Source organism: Hypanus sabinus, chromosome 12 (assembly GCF_030144855.1).
Source record: "Hypanus sabinus isolate sHypSab1 chromosome 12, sHypSab1.hap1, whole genome shotgun sequence".
Classification (NCBI taxonomy): Eukaryota; Metazoa; Chordata; class Chondrichthyes; order Myliobatiformes; family Dasyatidae; genus Hypanus; species Hypanus sabinus.
In genome coordinates, this window is record NC_082717.1 from 403,033 (window position 1) to 420,351 (window position 17,319).

A 17,319-nucleotide genomic window follows, 5' to 3' on the forward strand; every position below is an offset into this window, starting at 1 on the left:
AAAGGGCCTGTATTGTGTTGTAGGTTTTCTATGTTTCTGTTTTTTCCATTTATTGTTTGCAGATTCAATTATTATCTCCATGTGGGCACCCCACCTTCAACCTTCTGTTCAGCTGCTTATCCAAAATTCTGATACACTTACTGCATCACTCACCAACTGCCACAAGCTTTCTCCTCAGCTAAGCAGTGAAATGACGCTGAAGGAGCCACGGAAAATGCTGTTGATTCAATGGCTGTTCTTTCAGTTCTCAGAACTCTTCCCTGCCCCATCAGTGCCTTGTTTTACAACACTTTTACCCTTGCTTTCAAATCTACCTGTGACCTTAAATCAAAACAGAAAATATTTTCAATTTCTGATTTTCAGCATTCTGCAGTTTTATTGCCTTTCAATTGTTGTTTGTCATCTGCACTCATAATGCTGGTCTTCTGGGCAGCTGTGTCTCAACCTTCATAGTTCTCTACAAAATTCCTTAAAATCCAACAGTTTAATCCAAGTCTTTGATTACTTGTTCTGCGTGATTTTGTTTGAGTGAGGCCGTATGATAGCTTTCTCGAGTAAAGGTATTATTGAGGTATTATTATTCTACTGTAAAGATATTACTGTGACTAGGGGTGGTGAAAGTGGGCATTAGGAAGCAGAGAGGAGGGAAATCAGAAAACCTCGGCATTAAACAATAGGTGAGTTCATTTTATTTATAACCAGTCATCTGTGACATCACTCTTTAATGCAAATCCTGGTTTCAGTTATAGACTTGCAATCTGTCCCTGGGCTCTTTTCAAACTCTGTTGTAGCAGAGATAGTTGATGCAAGCACTGCTAGTGGGACTGTTCTTCCATTCAGGACGTCTCCCCATTACCATTTCAGATCGATGTGACTGGATGGTTTTGAGTCTTTGGTTAAATTAAGTCTTCTTGAAAGGATAAGACAGAGGTGTAAAGTGTGATTGAATACACTATGATCACCAAGCCTTCCTCCCACAGCAGCAGCTGATATCAGACATTGCTTTATATTAAATAAGAGTTCAACAGCAGTGCAGAAACTAATGTAGAGATTGGACTCTTGTTCTCAATCCCATTTGTGAATGATGCTCCGAATATATTAGTGTATAAATATATCCCCACCTTAAGCACAAAGCAATGACGAGGCATCAAATGTCCTTGTCCTTGTACAGAAGAACCCCATTAAAGATAGTCAAGGGTTCATCAGAGTGAGCCAGTTTGCCAGTCACAAGGTCAATGCAAACTGTGTCACCTTGGCTGAGGGGTAAAATTATGTTGAAAATGCCCAGAGAACCTGAGGTGGGCTGGGGTCCTATCACTGGCCTGTTCTCCAGCCCTTCTGGTTGAAAGCCCCCAGAGTCTATTCTTGCCAGTCCTGTGTTGGATTTAGCGAGGACAGCTTCTATACGCTGATTGCGATGTCCCGTCAGAATAGCACTGATGAAGTAACGGCCATCAAATGGGGCAGAGAATATACCTGAAGGCAATAGAAAAGTTAAGTTTAAAAGAAATCTCCGAAAGTGGGATACAGGCAGAATTGAGAAGTATATCAAATAGAAAACTGTATGTAAATAGATTAATCTGAAAATGTAATCCAATTTCTGCTGATGTGTAAATCAGAAAAGAAAGGAAGAGAACCTAGTGGAAAAAACAAATTATGGCTGAGGTACTGAATCAGAAAGATTATATCATGTGAGCCCTTAAACCTTTCTGTCCAGCCAGTGAGATCATGACGTTGCCCATCTAACCAGTCTGATTCTGTTAGCCATAGAACACTTCAGACCAGAAACAGGCCAATTGGCCCACCTGATCACTGTCCGATTCTGAATACAACATACTAGAGACAGGCCCTTCAGCCTATCTAATGACCATCTGATTCTGTTGTAGACATAGAACACTACAGACCAGAAATAGGCCCTTCTGCCCATTCAATCACCATCTGGTTCTGTTAGAGACAGAGCAGAAGAGATAGGAGCAGAATTAGCCCAAATTGCCCATCGAGTCTGCTCCAGCATTTCAATGCTGATCTAACTTTCCTCTCAGCCCCAGTCTGTTGCCTTCGCCCCGTCCCTTCATGCTCTGGCTAATCAGGAATCTATCAACTTCTGCCTTAAATATACATAAAGACTTGGTCTCCACAGTTACCTGTGGCAATGAATTCCACAGATTCACCATTCTCTGGCTAAAGTTTGAGCTCATAGGACTAGATGTTTCAATCCTTTGATAAGTAGATCCTAACTCGTGTCATAGCGTAGAGATCTTGAGAATGGGGCTGGGTGGGTGGCAGATACTTCCCAGGGGACATCAGGTGGGCACCCCCCTTCTTAGACGTTTCATCAATTTAAGCCTACTACATCTCCAGAGGGCTCAACAGTGTGACCGGGCTTTCCAGATGCACCCCCCTTCACATCTGGGTCATTATAGGGCCCAGCTGCTGTCTCTCCTTTTCATGCATAACCAGTGGCTGCTTCGCTCGGCTACCTCCAAGAGTTTTGTTATAGCTTGCTGCTGGCCTGGCCACAGACTCTCAATCCCTTCAGCATTCTGACCATGGAAGTAAGCACAAACCCTCTGCAGCCAACCTGTACTGGGAAACTCTGCATCCTCCATCCACGCTGCTTAGCATCAGTGGCCAGCTCAGCATATCTTACATGTTTCCACTCATATGCCTCACAGACTGCATCTTCCTGGGGCACTGTGAGCTCTCAGATTACTACAGCCTTCAGACTGCTGGACCACAAGACCAAATCTGGTCTGGTGGTAGTAGTGGCTATTTCCAGGGGAAATTTTAGCTTTTGTCAAGGTTAACAGCCATGTCCTAGTCACAAACAAGCTCCAGTATACCTGACACCAACTGTGTCACTGAGGGTGGCACTGTCTGTCCTTGCTGGACAATGGGGATGGTGGTTCTTCCAGTCATATTGTTGTTTGCTTCTCCACAATGGATGCCAAATATCTGAGGACCTGGTTGCGCCTCCAAGTGTATCTTCCTTGAGTGAGGCTTACTTTGCAAGATGAGAAGATGGGCTTGAGGTTTGCTGGACAAGCTGGGTCTTCACCAAGCCACTGGTTCAGATTTTTGGGAGTAGGGAGAACACCATAAGCCGCTCTTATTTAAGGAAGCTTATCTTTCTTCTTTCCTTTCCCCATAAGTTTTTCCAGCTGAATTTTCTTTTCTTAGTGTTTCCCACCTTGTCCACTGTCTCTGTGCCTGCCACACTGCTCTTACATACCACATCTGCTCCTCCTGTCACTGTATTTCCTCCACCACCATAGCTAGTCTTTGCTTGTGTTGTCGCCCTTTGCCAAATGGGCCTATTTGAGCCTGTGCCAAAGCCCCCCTTCCGGGTTGCACCTGGTCCACCATGCCTACAAACCTGAGTGCTGATTTTGTCTGCTTTACTGACTCTGCTGGATACCACTTTCTCCCTCTTAAGATCCTGGGTGCAGTATACTGGACAACACTATCACAAGATTCCAGGAGAGTCATCTCAAGCCCCACATTGGCATACTTGAACTCTTCAGTCAGCCCCAGAGCTTCTTTACCATACAGGTAGATGTTACTTAGTGATCTTGGTAGGCCCACCCACTTCTTAATGAAGGAACTAACAATCATCTCTAGCTTTTCAACATGAGTGATAGAGACTCCTTACAGAGTCAGTGGCCACAACACCCAAGGCAGCAATCCACACTGAAGGCACCAGAGCGTGAGGTTTCCTGGCAGCAAGGTCTGATTGATGGCTTTAAGCCCTTTGATGATTTCTTCTCTCAGCAGTTTCACTTGATCTGTATCACTGAGGTTTACTTTGTACCAACACCACAAGCCTTTAACTGGCATTTCTGACACGGTAGGAATTATTTTCCCATCCACATGGAACTTATAGTCAACCAGCCTTCCCTTGACTATAGAAATTCTCCTAGACTTTATTTTATTTTAATTGTCCACTTGTTCCAGCCCACGATGTTTGAATGGAGCTTCTTATTATTAAACTTTTTTTTTATTGCATTTTTAAATGGTTACAAAGTAAAGTATGAAAAAAAAACAATGTATATAACCCTCACCCCCTCCCCTTAACCCCTCCCCCCTAACTGCCCTATAGAAAAAAAAGAGAAAGAAAGAAAAAAAAAGAAAGAAAGAAAGAATGCCTGGTTGTTGGAAGATCTCCACATGCTCCATGGAATTCGTAATAACTTTAATATGTATATTTATTTCTTTCCCCTAATAACCAATTGTTTCATCTTCAGAGCATCTATATATTTAATCCTGTCTTTTGTAAATAAGGGCTCCAAATTTTCAGAAATGTTTCATATTTATCTCTTAAATTATAAGTAATTTTTTCTAATGGAATACAACCATAGATTTCTTTCTTCCAAGAGTCTATACTTAAATGTGTATCCGATTTCCAAGTAACTGCAATAGCTTTTTTGGCTACTGCCAGTGCAATTTTTATAAATTCTTTCTGATACTTATTTAGTTTAAGTTTCGGTTTTATCCCTTCAATATCACCTAGTAAAAATAATATTGGATTATGAGGAAATTGTGTTCCTGTAATTTGTTCCAGTAAAAGTCTTAAATTTGTCCAAAAAGGTTGAATTTTAGAGCAAGACCATGTCGAATGTAAAAAAGTACCAGTTTCCTGGTTACATCGGAAACACTGATCCGATAAATTTGGATTTAATTTTTTTATTTTTTGTGGTGTAATATATAATTGATGTAGAAAATAATACTGCACTAATCTTAACCAAACATTTATTGTATTTGTCATACTATCAAGACATAGTCTTGACCAATTTGTTTCTTCAATTTTAATATTCAAATCACTTTCCCATTTTTGTCTTGACTTATGGACTCCTTGTTTAATTACCTGTCTTTGAATCAAATTATACATACAAGATATAAATTTTTTAATATTTCCTTTTTGAATTAAAATTTCTATTTCATTAGATTTTGGCAATAACATTGTTTGACCTAATTTTTCTCTTAAATAAGCCCTTAATTGAAAGTAACAAAATAAAGTGTTATTTGATATTTTATATTTATTCTTTAATTGATCAAATGACATTAATATACCTCCTTCAAAACAATTCCCTATATATCTAATCCCATTTTGAATCCAATTATATAAAAGTTGATTGTCCATTGTGAAAGGAATAAGTCTATTTTGAATTAAAGATCTCTTTGCTAATAAAGATTTTTTTGTCTCATCATCAACATTTATCTTATTCCATAAATCAATCAAATGTTTTAATATAGGAGATTCTTTCTTTTCCCGTATCCATTTAGATTCCCATTTGTATATAAAATCTTCTGGTACATTTTCTCCTATTTTATCTAATTCTATTCTAATCCATGCCGGTTTATCTTTCTCGAAAAAAGATGCAATAAATCTAAGTTGATTTGCTTTATAATAATTCTTAAAATTTGGAAGTTGTAATCCTCCTAGATCAAATTTCCATGTCAATTTTTCCAACGATATTCTTGACATCTTACCTTTCCAGAGGAATTTCCTCACATATTTGTTTAACTCTTGAAAAAACTTCTGGGGTAATTGTATTGGTAATGATTGAAATAAATATTGTAATCTAGGGAATATATTCATTTTTATAGTATTTACTCTACCTACTAATGTTATTGGTAATGCCATCCATTTTTCAAGATCTTCCTGAATTTTTTTCAAAAGTGGTAAATAATTTAATTTGTATAAATGGAGCTTCTTAAGCAACTATTTGGTAGATGGGATGATAGTTGTCAGGATGATTAAATCATCCATAAATGCCTGGATTGGTGGTAGGCATAGTCCTGACCAGTTGTTCTCCTCCCATTTAGAAGCTCTAATGATTACTTCCATTGCCATAGTAAAGGCCAGCAGAGCGATGGTGCAACCTGCTATTATGCCTATCTCCACTGGCTGCCAGGCTGTGTTGTACTCTGCGATTATCAATGAGAACTGGAGATCTTGAAAGTAGACTTTGACCAGGGTTGTAACATATTCTGGTACACGGAAGAATTCAAATGAAGACCACAGGAGGTTCTGTGCGACTGACCCAAAGGTGTTGGCTAGATCTAAGAACAAGACATGGAGGTCTCTTCTTTCCCTTTTAGCAATTTGTATTTGATGCCAAATTATACTTGTGTGTTCCAAGCAGCCCAAGAAACCCGGGCACCCTGCCTTTTGCACATGGGTGTCGATGAAGTTATTTTTCTCCAGGTAAGTCGACAGCCTTTGTGCTATGATTCTGAAAAATATTTTCCCTTCAACATTTAACAGATTTATTTGCCAAAACTGTCCAATTTCTGAGGAATCTTTTTTCTTTTTGAATTAGAATTCCTCCTGCCCGCCGCCACGCTCAGGAATAAGCTTATTCTTCCAGACTACCTTCATCTGTTTCCATACGAAGTTCAGGACTCTTGGTACATTTTTGTAGAGTTTGTATGGAATTCCATCTGGCCCTGGTGCTGAAGCTGCCCTCACCCACTTTACGATTTTTATTAACTCACTGTATCTGGGGGGACTGATGTCGAACTGCTGATGTGGAGGGTGGATTGCTGGTACATCTGAAGCAGCCCTCGCCTGCTTTACTCCTTTTATTATCTCACTCTATCTGGGGTCACTAATGTCAAACTGCTGATATGGAGGGGAGATGGTTGGCATATCTGAAGCTATTGAGATGTGTTCAGCTCTCCAGTTGTCTGAGTATCTCAGCTCAGATGATCCAACTCTTCCTTTGACATTTTAGCAGTTCCGTTCTTCTGCCCTGTGAAAATGTGTTACACAAACTTGTAGAGGTCCTTATATAATTATGTGTGCATTCTTCTTCCTTCGAAGCCGGAGGTTTTCTGCTGTCCTTAGAGTCAACAGTCATGCCTTTAGTTCTGCCTGCAGATGTTGATTCCTTCTCTTTCCTCCATGGTTAATTTTCTCCACTGTTTTTTCAGTTGCTGTCTCTCCTGAATGAGGCCCTCTATCTCCTTTTGTCTTCTTGATTTGGGCTGTGCTGGCAACTTTGTCTTAATTATTTCCCTCACTCCAAATATTTCTGCTCTGTAATTGTGTATGAGGTCGCCCATCCTCCCAATTCTCTTCTCAACTGTGCTCTTGTCTGTAATGATCCTCGTTGACCATTACCAACTCCTTTTTGTTGCAGGCTTTCAGCCATTTCACACGTGGCTTTTTCACCTGCAGCTTCTTTTCTGCTGGCTGGCCTTGTCTTTCCAGTGAGCAGTGGTCTTCAGTGCTGACATGCTCCTCCGAGACTGTGCCTGGGTTACCGATGCTCTGCAGACTCTGCGGGTTCCATCGTGTCGCTGAACTTCATTTGACTTATTTGTCCTTTCCTTCAAGAAATACTGGTTGATGCAAGGTCCCAGTCTTGTCTCCTTCAAGCATTTCATCCTGTATCTTCAAGCCCCGAGCTGGGGATTCTTTATACCAGCCACAGATTCAACTCTGGAATGTGCTTCCTGCTGATGTCACTGACTTGAGTACTATGCGGCCCATGTTTCTCATAGTCAAAGTCATGCCATGTTCTGTTACCAAAATATCCATCCTTGAGAGTACCTCTGCTCTTGCTGACTCCTCATCTTCATTCTAAAAGAATATCCTGACATCTGGAACTTCCACTATGCTGCTAGTGTTTTCCACAGTGAAGACTGATGCAAAATACTTATTCAGTTCATTAACTAACTCTCCAACATCATCTTCCAGCAGTCCGAAGTCCATTCTCATCTCTCTTTTACACCTTATGTATCTAAAGAAATTTTTGGTATCCTCTTTAATATTGGCTAACTTGCTTTAGCTTCTTCATGACTTTTAAGTTGCCTTCTGTTGGTTTTTAAAAGCTTCCAAATTCTCTAAATGCCCACTAATTTTTGTTCTATCATCTGCCTTCTCTTTGGCTTTTATGCTGGCTTTGATTATTTTTGTTAGCCACAATTGTGTCATCTTTCCTTTAGAATACTTCTTCCTTTTTGGGATATATATATCCTGTGCCTTCCAAATTATTTCCAGAAATTCCAGCCATTGCTGCTCTGCCATCATCCCTGCCAGTGTTCTTTTCAGATCAATTCTGGCCATCTCCTCTCTGTTGCCTCTGTATTTCCCTTTACTCCACTGTAATACTGATACTGTCACAAGGGGACGTGGAGACTGGACCCAAATGCAGGACGCAGGCACTGAAGTACGACGGGCACGACAGGGACAACTAAAGGATAGAACAAGATGGGGAGACTGTGGCATTCAAAGGTGATCCTGGGGTTCAGAGAGAGTTCATGGCAAGGCAGGACCCTGGCTAGGTTAAAGGATGGGTGTATGGGACAAGGAATGCTGGGAGGATAGCCCCCTGGGCAGGCCACATCTGGGCAGGGCCCAGCCTCCCAGGCAGGAAGACAGGGGCCTGGGCAGGTCACAGGCACCTGGGCAGGTGCAGGGCACAACCCATCAGAAGAGAACAGAAAAGAACAGGAAAACAGATTATTATCTGAACGGTGGCTGATTAGGAAAAGGGGAGGTGCAACAAGACCTGGGTGTCATTGTACACCAATCATTGAAGGTGGGTATGCAGATACAGCAGGCGGTGAAAAAGGCAAATGGTATGTTGGCATTCATAGCAAAAGGATTTGAGTACAGGAGCAGGGAGCTTCTACTGCAGTTGTACAAGGCCTTGGTGAGACTGCACCTAGAGTATTATGTGCAGTTTTGGTCCCCTAACCTGAGGAAAGACATTCTTGCCATAGAGGGAGTACAAAGAAGGTTCACCAGATTGATTCCTGGGATGGCAGGACTTTCATATGAAGAAAGACTGGATCGACTAGGCTTATACTCACTGGAATTTAGAAGATTGAGGAGGGATCTTATTGAAACGTATAAAATTCTAAAGGGATTGGACAGGCTAGATGCAGGAAGATTGTTTCCGATGTTGGGGAAGTCCAGAACAAGGGGTCACAATTTAAGGATAAGGAGGAAGCCTTTTAGGACCAAGATGAGGAAAAACTTCTTCACACAGAGAGTGGTGAATCTGTGGAATTCTCTGCCACAGGAAACAGTTGAGGTCGGTTCATTGGCTATATTTAAGAGGAAGTTAGATATGGCCCTTGTGGCTAAAGGGATCAGGGGCTATGGAGAAAAAGCAAGTACAGGGTTCCGAGTTGGATGATCAGCCATGATCATACTGAATGGCAGTGCAGGCTCAAAGGGCCAAATGGCCTACTCCTGCACCTATTTTCTATGTTTCTAAGAGAGGGGTAGGAAAGAGTCAGAGTCCCCCACCAGGCAACAGCAGTCCAGCCTGCTTACCCAACAGAGGCAAGGGATCAGAAGGGAGCTCAGTCCAGGGTGACTACAAGAACAGACTTACAGAACTAGATGATTAACAGTGGGTACTCCAAGCCAGGACAAACAGAATGAACCCAGGCAAACAGCACAAACAGGACAACCAGGTCAGGCAGACAGCACATACAAGACTAACAGAACAACCCCCAACCAGAGCCCCTTATATACACTTGCCAGCCGATAGTTATCAGGTGTGCCTCCTTAAGCCAAGATGATCCTATTTGGGCTTAAGGGTGAAAGGAGGGACGGCTATAAGGTCCGGAGTCCGCGGACTGAATCAACACCCGGAATGTGGGCTCCATACCGGACTATAACAGATACGTTTGACTTCAGCTTCTCCTTTTCAAATTTCAGATGAATTTGATCTTATTATGATCACATGTCCCTTCAGGGTTCTTTTACTTTAAATTCTCTAATCAATTCTGGTTTATTGCAGAACAGTCAAAACGGATTAGCTGATTGCCTAGTGGGCTCAACTACAAGCTGCTCTAAACAGCCATCTCTTAGGCATTCTTGAAATTCCCCCTTTTGGGATCCAGCACCAACCTGATTTTCCCAATCTACCCTCATATTGAAATCATCCATGACTATTGTATAATTGTCCTTTTGGCATGTATTTTCTATTTCTTTTGTAATTTGTAGACCATATCCTTACTACTGTTTGGGGGTCTACATACAAATTCCCATCAGGATATTTTTACCCTTGCAGTTCCACAAAGATTCAACACCTTCTGACCCAATGTCACCTCTTCCTAATGATTTCATTTCAATTTTTACCAACAGAACAACACCACCCCCTCTGCCTTCCTACCTATCTTTTTATATAATGTGTACTCTTGGATATTACACTCCCAGCTGTCATCTTCTTTCAGCCATGATTCAGTAATGTCTACATCATGCCTGCCAATCTTTCACTGTGCTACAAGTTCATTTACCTTACTCTGTACACTGCGTGTGTAGAACACAACTGGCCAGAGGTAGGCCCTTAAGCCCAACTGATGATCATCTGATTCTGTTAGAGTCAGTGAATACAACAGGCCAGAGGTAGGCCCTTCGGTCCATCCATTAATCATCTGATTCAGTTCAGTCTCTACTTGGTCTATTCTTTCAATCCGAATTTCTAAGGGTGTTTTCCCCGATGTTCAGCATCATTCATGACTTCTCACAGACTGAAGTCGTCCACATCTAAATGTTGCAAGAGCTGATCAATATCCAGACTGGGCTGACATTCGCCCCACAGAAGTGCCAGTCAATGTTGATACCAAACAAGATAAAATCCAGCTCTCACTTCCTAATGTTCCATGGCATTTACCTCACTGAATCCTCCAGAAACTCAACTGGAGTAACTGCATACACTGTTCAGCTACAGTCTTAGGTCAAAGGTCGGGAATCCTGCAGTGAGTAACTCATCTCCTAACTCTCCAGACTCTGCCACCACCGTTGGCAACTTCCTCTGTCTGTGAAAAACACCCTAGACCAGATATCACCTTTAAGCCTTTTCCCACTCGCCTTAAGCCTTTAGTTTCATATTTGGCATTTACAAGGACCCTTGATATCTACACTACCAATTCCCACCATAATCTTATATATTTCTATCAGATCTCTCCGTCATCTTCAATGCTCTGGAGGAAACAACCCAAATCTTTTCAACTTCTGCTTATAGCTAGTACTCTCCAACACAGGCAATATCCTGGTAAGCCTCTTCTGCATCCTCTCCAATACCTCCACATCCTTCTAATCGAATTGCACAGAGCAGTAGGACACAGCAGCCGCCCTCACCTGTGCCTGGATCATAATGATTTCCTTCGTTCACCAGCACTTTGTCAAATAGAATGGTTCCTGGTCTGTGCTGTGGCGTGGTAAGAGCTGCCGAGAATGAAACCCGCTCAATGTAGACAGGTAGACCGGGGATACCTGAGGAGAAACCAAAACACAAAGAGCTGTAGGATAAATCACACATAATAAAGTCTTGTGTCTGAGGATAATCTTTCAGCAGTTTACATGGGTTAGGTTGTTTTCTCTAAAATATTGAAGCCTAGGATGAGAATCAATAGAAATTTAGAAAGTTATGAGATAGAGATAGACTCGACAATCAGAATCTTTACAGGGTTGAAGACATAGCTTTAAGGTGAGAGGGGGAACATTTAAAGGAGATTTATTGTATATGGAGAGTGCAACGTGTGGCCAGGAGAGGTGCTAGAAGCGCTTACAATAAATATGGTTAAGATGCATTTAGATGGACACCATGCACAAAGTTCAAAGTGAATTTATTACCAAAGTACATATTTCTTACCATATTCAACTCTGAGATTCATTTTCTTGTTGGCATGCTCAATAAATCCAATAACCATAATAGAATCAATAAAAGACCTCACCAACAAGGCAAACAACCAGTGTGCAACAAACAACAAGCTGTGTAAATACAAAAGAAAGAAAAAAAAGAGAAATAATAAATAAATAAACAAACAAACAATAAATACCGAGTACATGAGATGAAGAGTCCTTGAAAGTGAGTTCATAGGTTGTGGAACAGTTCAATGATGGAGCAAATGGTGAAGTTGTCCGCTCTGGTTCAAGAGCCTGATGGTTGAGGGGTAATAACTGTTGCTGAACCTGGTGGTGTGAGTCCTGAGGCTCCTGTACCTTCTTCTTGATGACAGCAGCAAAAAAAGAGCATGTCCTGGGTGGTGGGGATCCTGATTATGGATGCTGCTTTCCTACAACAAAGTATGATGGAGCCATATGATGGAGAGGACATTACAGATGATGACAGGGCCATATCACTACTTTTGGTAGGCTTTTCCATTCAAGGGCATTGGTGTTTCTATACCAGCCTGTGATGCAGCCAGTCAATATACTGTCCAACATACATACAGAGAAGTTTTTCAAAGCTTTTCAAACTCATAAGGAGCTAGAGGCACTACCATGCTTTCTTCATAACTGCAGTTACATGCTGGACCTAGGACAAGTCCTCATAAATTATAATACTGAACAATTTAAAGTTGCTAACTCTCTCCATCTCTGATCCCATGATACAGACTGGCTCATGGATTTTTAGTTTCCACCACCTGAAGTCACTAATCATCTCATTGGTCTTCCTGACACTGAGTAAGAAGTTGCTGTTGTGGCATCACTCAGCCAAATTTTTCTTCTCCCTCCAATCTGCTGATTTGTCACCGCCTTTGATTCAGCCTATGACATTGGTGTGATTAGCAAATGTAAATAATGCACTGGAGCTGTACTTAGCCACACATTCATATTGTAAATGTAAAGCTAGTAGATTAGAGAGCTAAGCACACAGCCTTGTTGTGCATTTGTGGCAATGGAGATCATGGAGCAGATATTGCTGCCAATCAGAGTGACTGGGGTCTGCAAGTGAGAAAATCAAGGATCCAAGTGCACAAGGAGGCATTGACACCAAGATCTTGAAGCTTATTACTTAGTTTTTAGGAGATGGTAGCATTGATTGCTGAGTTATAGTTGATAAAGAGCACCCTAATGTATACATCTTTGCTGTCCAGGTTTGATTGAAGAATCAATAAAATAGCATCTCCTATAGACCTGTTGAGCTAGTAGGCAAATTGGAGCAGATTCAAGTTTCTGCTCAGACAGGAGTTGATATGTTTCATCACCAACCTCTCAAAGTACTTCATTACAGTGGATGTAAGTATAACTAGACAGCAGTCATTGAGGCAGGTTATAATGTTCTTCTTAGGCATCAGTGTATTGAAACAAGTGTGTATCTCAGACTGTCAAAGCAACAGGTTAAAGATCTCAGTGATCGCTCCAGCCAGTTGATCAATGCAGGTCTTTAGTAGTCTGCAAGGTACCCCATCTGTGTTGGATATTTAATTTGGGTTCACCCTCCTGAAGGATGCTGAAATCACAGGGTCATCAGAAGCTGTGCACATTCCATGTGTTAAATTTTCAAAGCAAGCATAGAAGACATTGTTCTCATCTGGAAACGAAGCCCAGTTGTCAGCTATGCAGGGAATAGGGTGATATGGATCATGTGGAGTCAGAGAGATTTGGTCAAAGGACCTGTTTCTCAGTTGTATTCTTCTATACATTATATGTATTGATCTATATATATATATATATTGAGATACACCAGTAGTTCACAATAAGATAGGTTAAGGCTAGGGGTACCTTATCAAATGCTTTGCTGAAATCCATATACGCCACATCTACTGCTCTACCTTCATCAACGTGTTTAATCACATCCTCAAAAAAATTCAAACAGGCTCATAAGGCTTGACCTGCCTTTGACAAAGCTATGCTGACTATTCCCAATCATATTATGCCTCTCCAAATATTCTAAAATCCTGTCTCTCAGGATCTTCTCCATCAACTTCCCAATCACTGAAGTAAGACTCACTGGTCTATAATCTCCTGGGCTATCCCTACTCCCTTTCTTGAATAAGGGAGCAACATCTGCAACCCTCCAATCCTCCGGAACTTCACACATCCCCATTGATGATACAAAGATCATTGACAGAGGCTCAGCAATCTCCTTCCTTGCCTCTCACAGTAGTCTGGAGTACAACTCATCCTGTCCCGGAGACTTAGCCAACTTGATGCTTTCCAAAAGTTCCAGAACATCCTTTCTTAATGTCTATATGGTCAAGGTTTTCAATCCGTTGTAAGTCATGCCTTCAATCGCCAAGATCCTTTTCCATAATAAATACTGAAGTAAAGTATTCATTAATTATCTGTTATCACCTCCAGTTCCATACACACTTTTCCACTGTCACACTTGATTGGTCCTATTCTCTCACATCTTATCCTTTTGCTCTTCATGTACTTGTAGAATGCCTTGGGTTTTCTTTAGTCTTGCTCACCCAAGCCTTCTCATGGCCCCATTTGGCTATCCTAATTTCATTCTTAGGCTCCTTCCTGCTAGCCTTATAATCTTCTAGATCTCTATCATTACCTAGTTTTTTGAACCTTTCTTAAGCTTTTCTTTTCCTCTTGACTAGATTTTCAACAGCCTTTGTACACCACGGTTCCTGTACCCTACCATACTTACTCTGACTCATTGGAACGTACCTAAGCAGAACGACACGCAAATATCCCCTGAACGTCTGCCACATTTCTGCCATACATTTCCCTGAGAACATCTGTTCCCAATTTATGCTTCCAAGTTCCTGCCCGATAGCTTCATGTTTTCCCTTCCTCCAATTAAACAATTTCCTAACTTGTCTGTTCCTATCCCTCTCCAATGCTATATGGTAAAGGAGATAGAATTGTGATCACTATCTCTAAAATATTCTCCCACTGAGAGTCCTGACACCTGACCAGGTTCCTTTCCCAAAACCAGATCAAGTACAGCCTCTCCTCTTGTAGGCTTATCTACATATTGTGTCAGGAAATCTTCCTGAACACACTTAACAAACTCCACCCCATCTAAACCCCTTGCTGTAGGAAGGTGCCAGTCAGTATTGGGGAAATAAAATCTCCCATCACAACAACCCAGTTATTATTGCACTGTTCCAGAATCTGTCTCCTTATCTGCTCCTCGATGTTCCTGTTACTATTGGGTGGTCTATAAAAAATACACCCAGTGGAGTTATTGACCCCTTCCTGATTTTAACTCCCACCCACAGAGATTCAGAAGACAATCCCTCCTTGATTTCCTCCTTTTCTGCAGCCATGACACTAACTGTGATCAGCAGTGCCATGCCCCCACCTCTTTTGCCTCCCTCCCTGTCATTTCTGAAACATCTAAAGCCTGATACTCCAAGTGGCCATTCTTGCTCCTGAACCATCCAAGTCTCTGTAATGGCCACAACATCACATCTCCAAGTACTGCTCCACGCTTTAGACTCATCCGTTTTGTTCATAATGCTTCTTGCATTAAAATACACACATCTCAAACCATCAGTCTGTGTGCATCCTTCTCTATCACCTGCCTATCCTCCCTTTTGCACTGTCTCCAAGATTTCTATATCTGTGAGCCAGCAGTCCCTTCCTACATCTCTTCAGTTCGGTTCCCACACTCCAGAAATTCTAGTTTAAACTCTCCCCAATAGCCTTAGCAAACCTTCCTGCCAGGATATTGCTCCCCCTTGGATTCAAGTGCAACCTGTCCTTTATGTACAGGACATGCGTGCCCCAAAAGAGGTCCCAGTGATCCAGAAATATGAATCCCTCAGCCCTCAGCCACGCATTTATCCTCCACCTCATTCTATTCCTATACTCACTCTTGCATGGCATAGGCAGTAATCTTGAGATTACAATCTTTGTGGTCCTGCTTCTCAACTTCCTTCCTAATTCCCTGTAGTCTGTTTTCAGGACCTCCTTCCTTTTCCTACCTGTGTCGTTGGTACCAATATGTACCACGACCTCTGGCTGTTCTCCTTCCCACTTCAGGATATTGTGGACGTGATCAGAAACATCCTGGACCTTGGCCCCTGGAAGGCACACTACCATCCTTGTTTCTTTCCTGCATGCACAGAATCACCTGTCTGACCCCCTAATTATAGAGTCCCCTATCACTGCTGTCTTCTTCCTTTCCCTACCCTTCTGAGCCACAGGGCTGGACTGTGAGCCAGAGACTCAGCCACTATTGCTCCCCCCAGGTAGGCCATTCCCCCAACAGTACTCAAACAGGAGTACATATTGTTAAGGGGAACAGCCACAGGGGTACTCGCTAATATCTGACTCTTGCCCTTCCCTCTCCTGACTCCTCACTTTATCTTTTGATACCCAGACCGATCAAGAAATGATCAACTTTTGCCTTAAATATACCCACAGACTTGGCTTCCACCACAGTCTGTGACAGAGCATTCCACAGAGTCACTACTCTCTGGCTAAAAAAAGTCCTCCTTACCTGTTATAAAAGGTCACCCCTCAATTCTGAGGCTTGTCCTCTAGTTCTGGATACCCCCGCCATAGGAAGCATCCTTTCCACATCCACCCTATCTTGTCCTTTCAACATTCTGTGGTTTTCAATAGATCCCCCCTACCCCAGTGAGTATAGGACCAAAGTTCCCAAATGCTCCTCATATGTTAACCTCTTAATTTGGAATCATCCTCGTGAACCTCCTTTGGATTCTCTCTGATAACAACACATCCTTTTTGATATATGGGGCCCAAAACTGTTAACAGTATTCCAGCTACAGCCTGACTTGTGTCTTATTAAGGCTTAGCATTATCTCCTTGCTTTTATATTCTATTCCCTTTGAAATAAATGCTAACATTGCATTTGCCTTCTTCACCACAGACTCAATGATATTCATTCCTACTCCCTGACACTAATGGACCTCTGGCACACCGCTAGTGTCTTCCACAGTGAAGTCAGATGCAAAGTACCCACTAAGTTCATCTGCCATTTCTTTATTCCCCATTACTAGCTCACCAGTGTCATTTTCCAGTGGTCCAATATCAACTCTCACCTCCCTTTTACTACTTATATAATTGAAAAAAACTTTTCATATCCGCTTTAAGTTATTGGCTAGTTTTCCCTCATATTTCATCTTTTCCCTTCTTATAGCCTTTTTAGTTGCCTTTTGTTGGATTTTAAAAGCTTCACAATCACCCAACTTCTCATTTACTTTTGCTACCTATATGCTCTTTCCTTGGCTTTTATGCAGACCTTAACTTCCCATGTCAGCTGTGGTTGCCTAACACTGCTATTTGAGAATTTCTTCAGTGGGCATATCTATCCTGTGCCTTATTCCCAAAACTTCAGCCAAATCTGCTCTGTTGTCATCATCACCAATATCCTCTTCCAATCTACCTGGATGAGCTCCTCCTCATGGGAAGCATCCTGTCTACTTCCACTCTATCCACTCTTTCAACATTCAATGGCCTTCAATGAGGTCATCTCACATTCTTCTGAATTACAGGGAGTAGAGTCCCACAACCTCACACGATTAGCCTTTCAATCCCAGAATCATTTTTGTGAACTTCCCCAATATCAAGACATCCTTTCTAAGATAAGGGGCCCAAAACTGATTACAGTACTCAACTAAGGTCTCACCAGTGTT

The 17,319-nt window shown here is 41.8% G+C and overlaps 1 protein-coding gene across 1 annotated transcript in view; it reads right to left on the bottom strand.

Moving 5' to 3' along the window:
- Positions 1-666: 666 nt before the first annotated feature.
- The window catches only part of LOC132402540 (EMILIN-1-A-like), a 93,112-nt gene continuing 76,459 nt past the window's right edge, over positions 667-17,319 (bottom strand). The window contains exons 7-8 of the mRNA XM_059985396.1: positions 11,108-11,242; positions 667-1,476 (exon numbers count right to left, since the gene is read on the bottom strand). Of these exons, the coding sequence (XP_059841379.1) occupies positions 1,148-1,476; positions 11,108-11,242 (464 nt within the window). The 3' untranslated portion in view covers positions 667-1,147. The remainder of the gene's footprint in view (positions 1,477-11,107; positions 11,243-17,319) is intronic.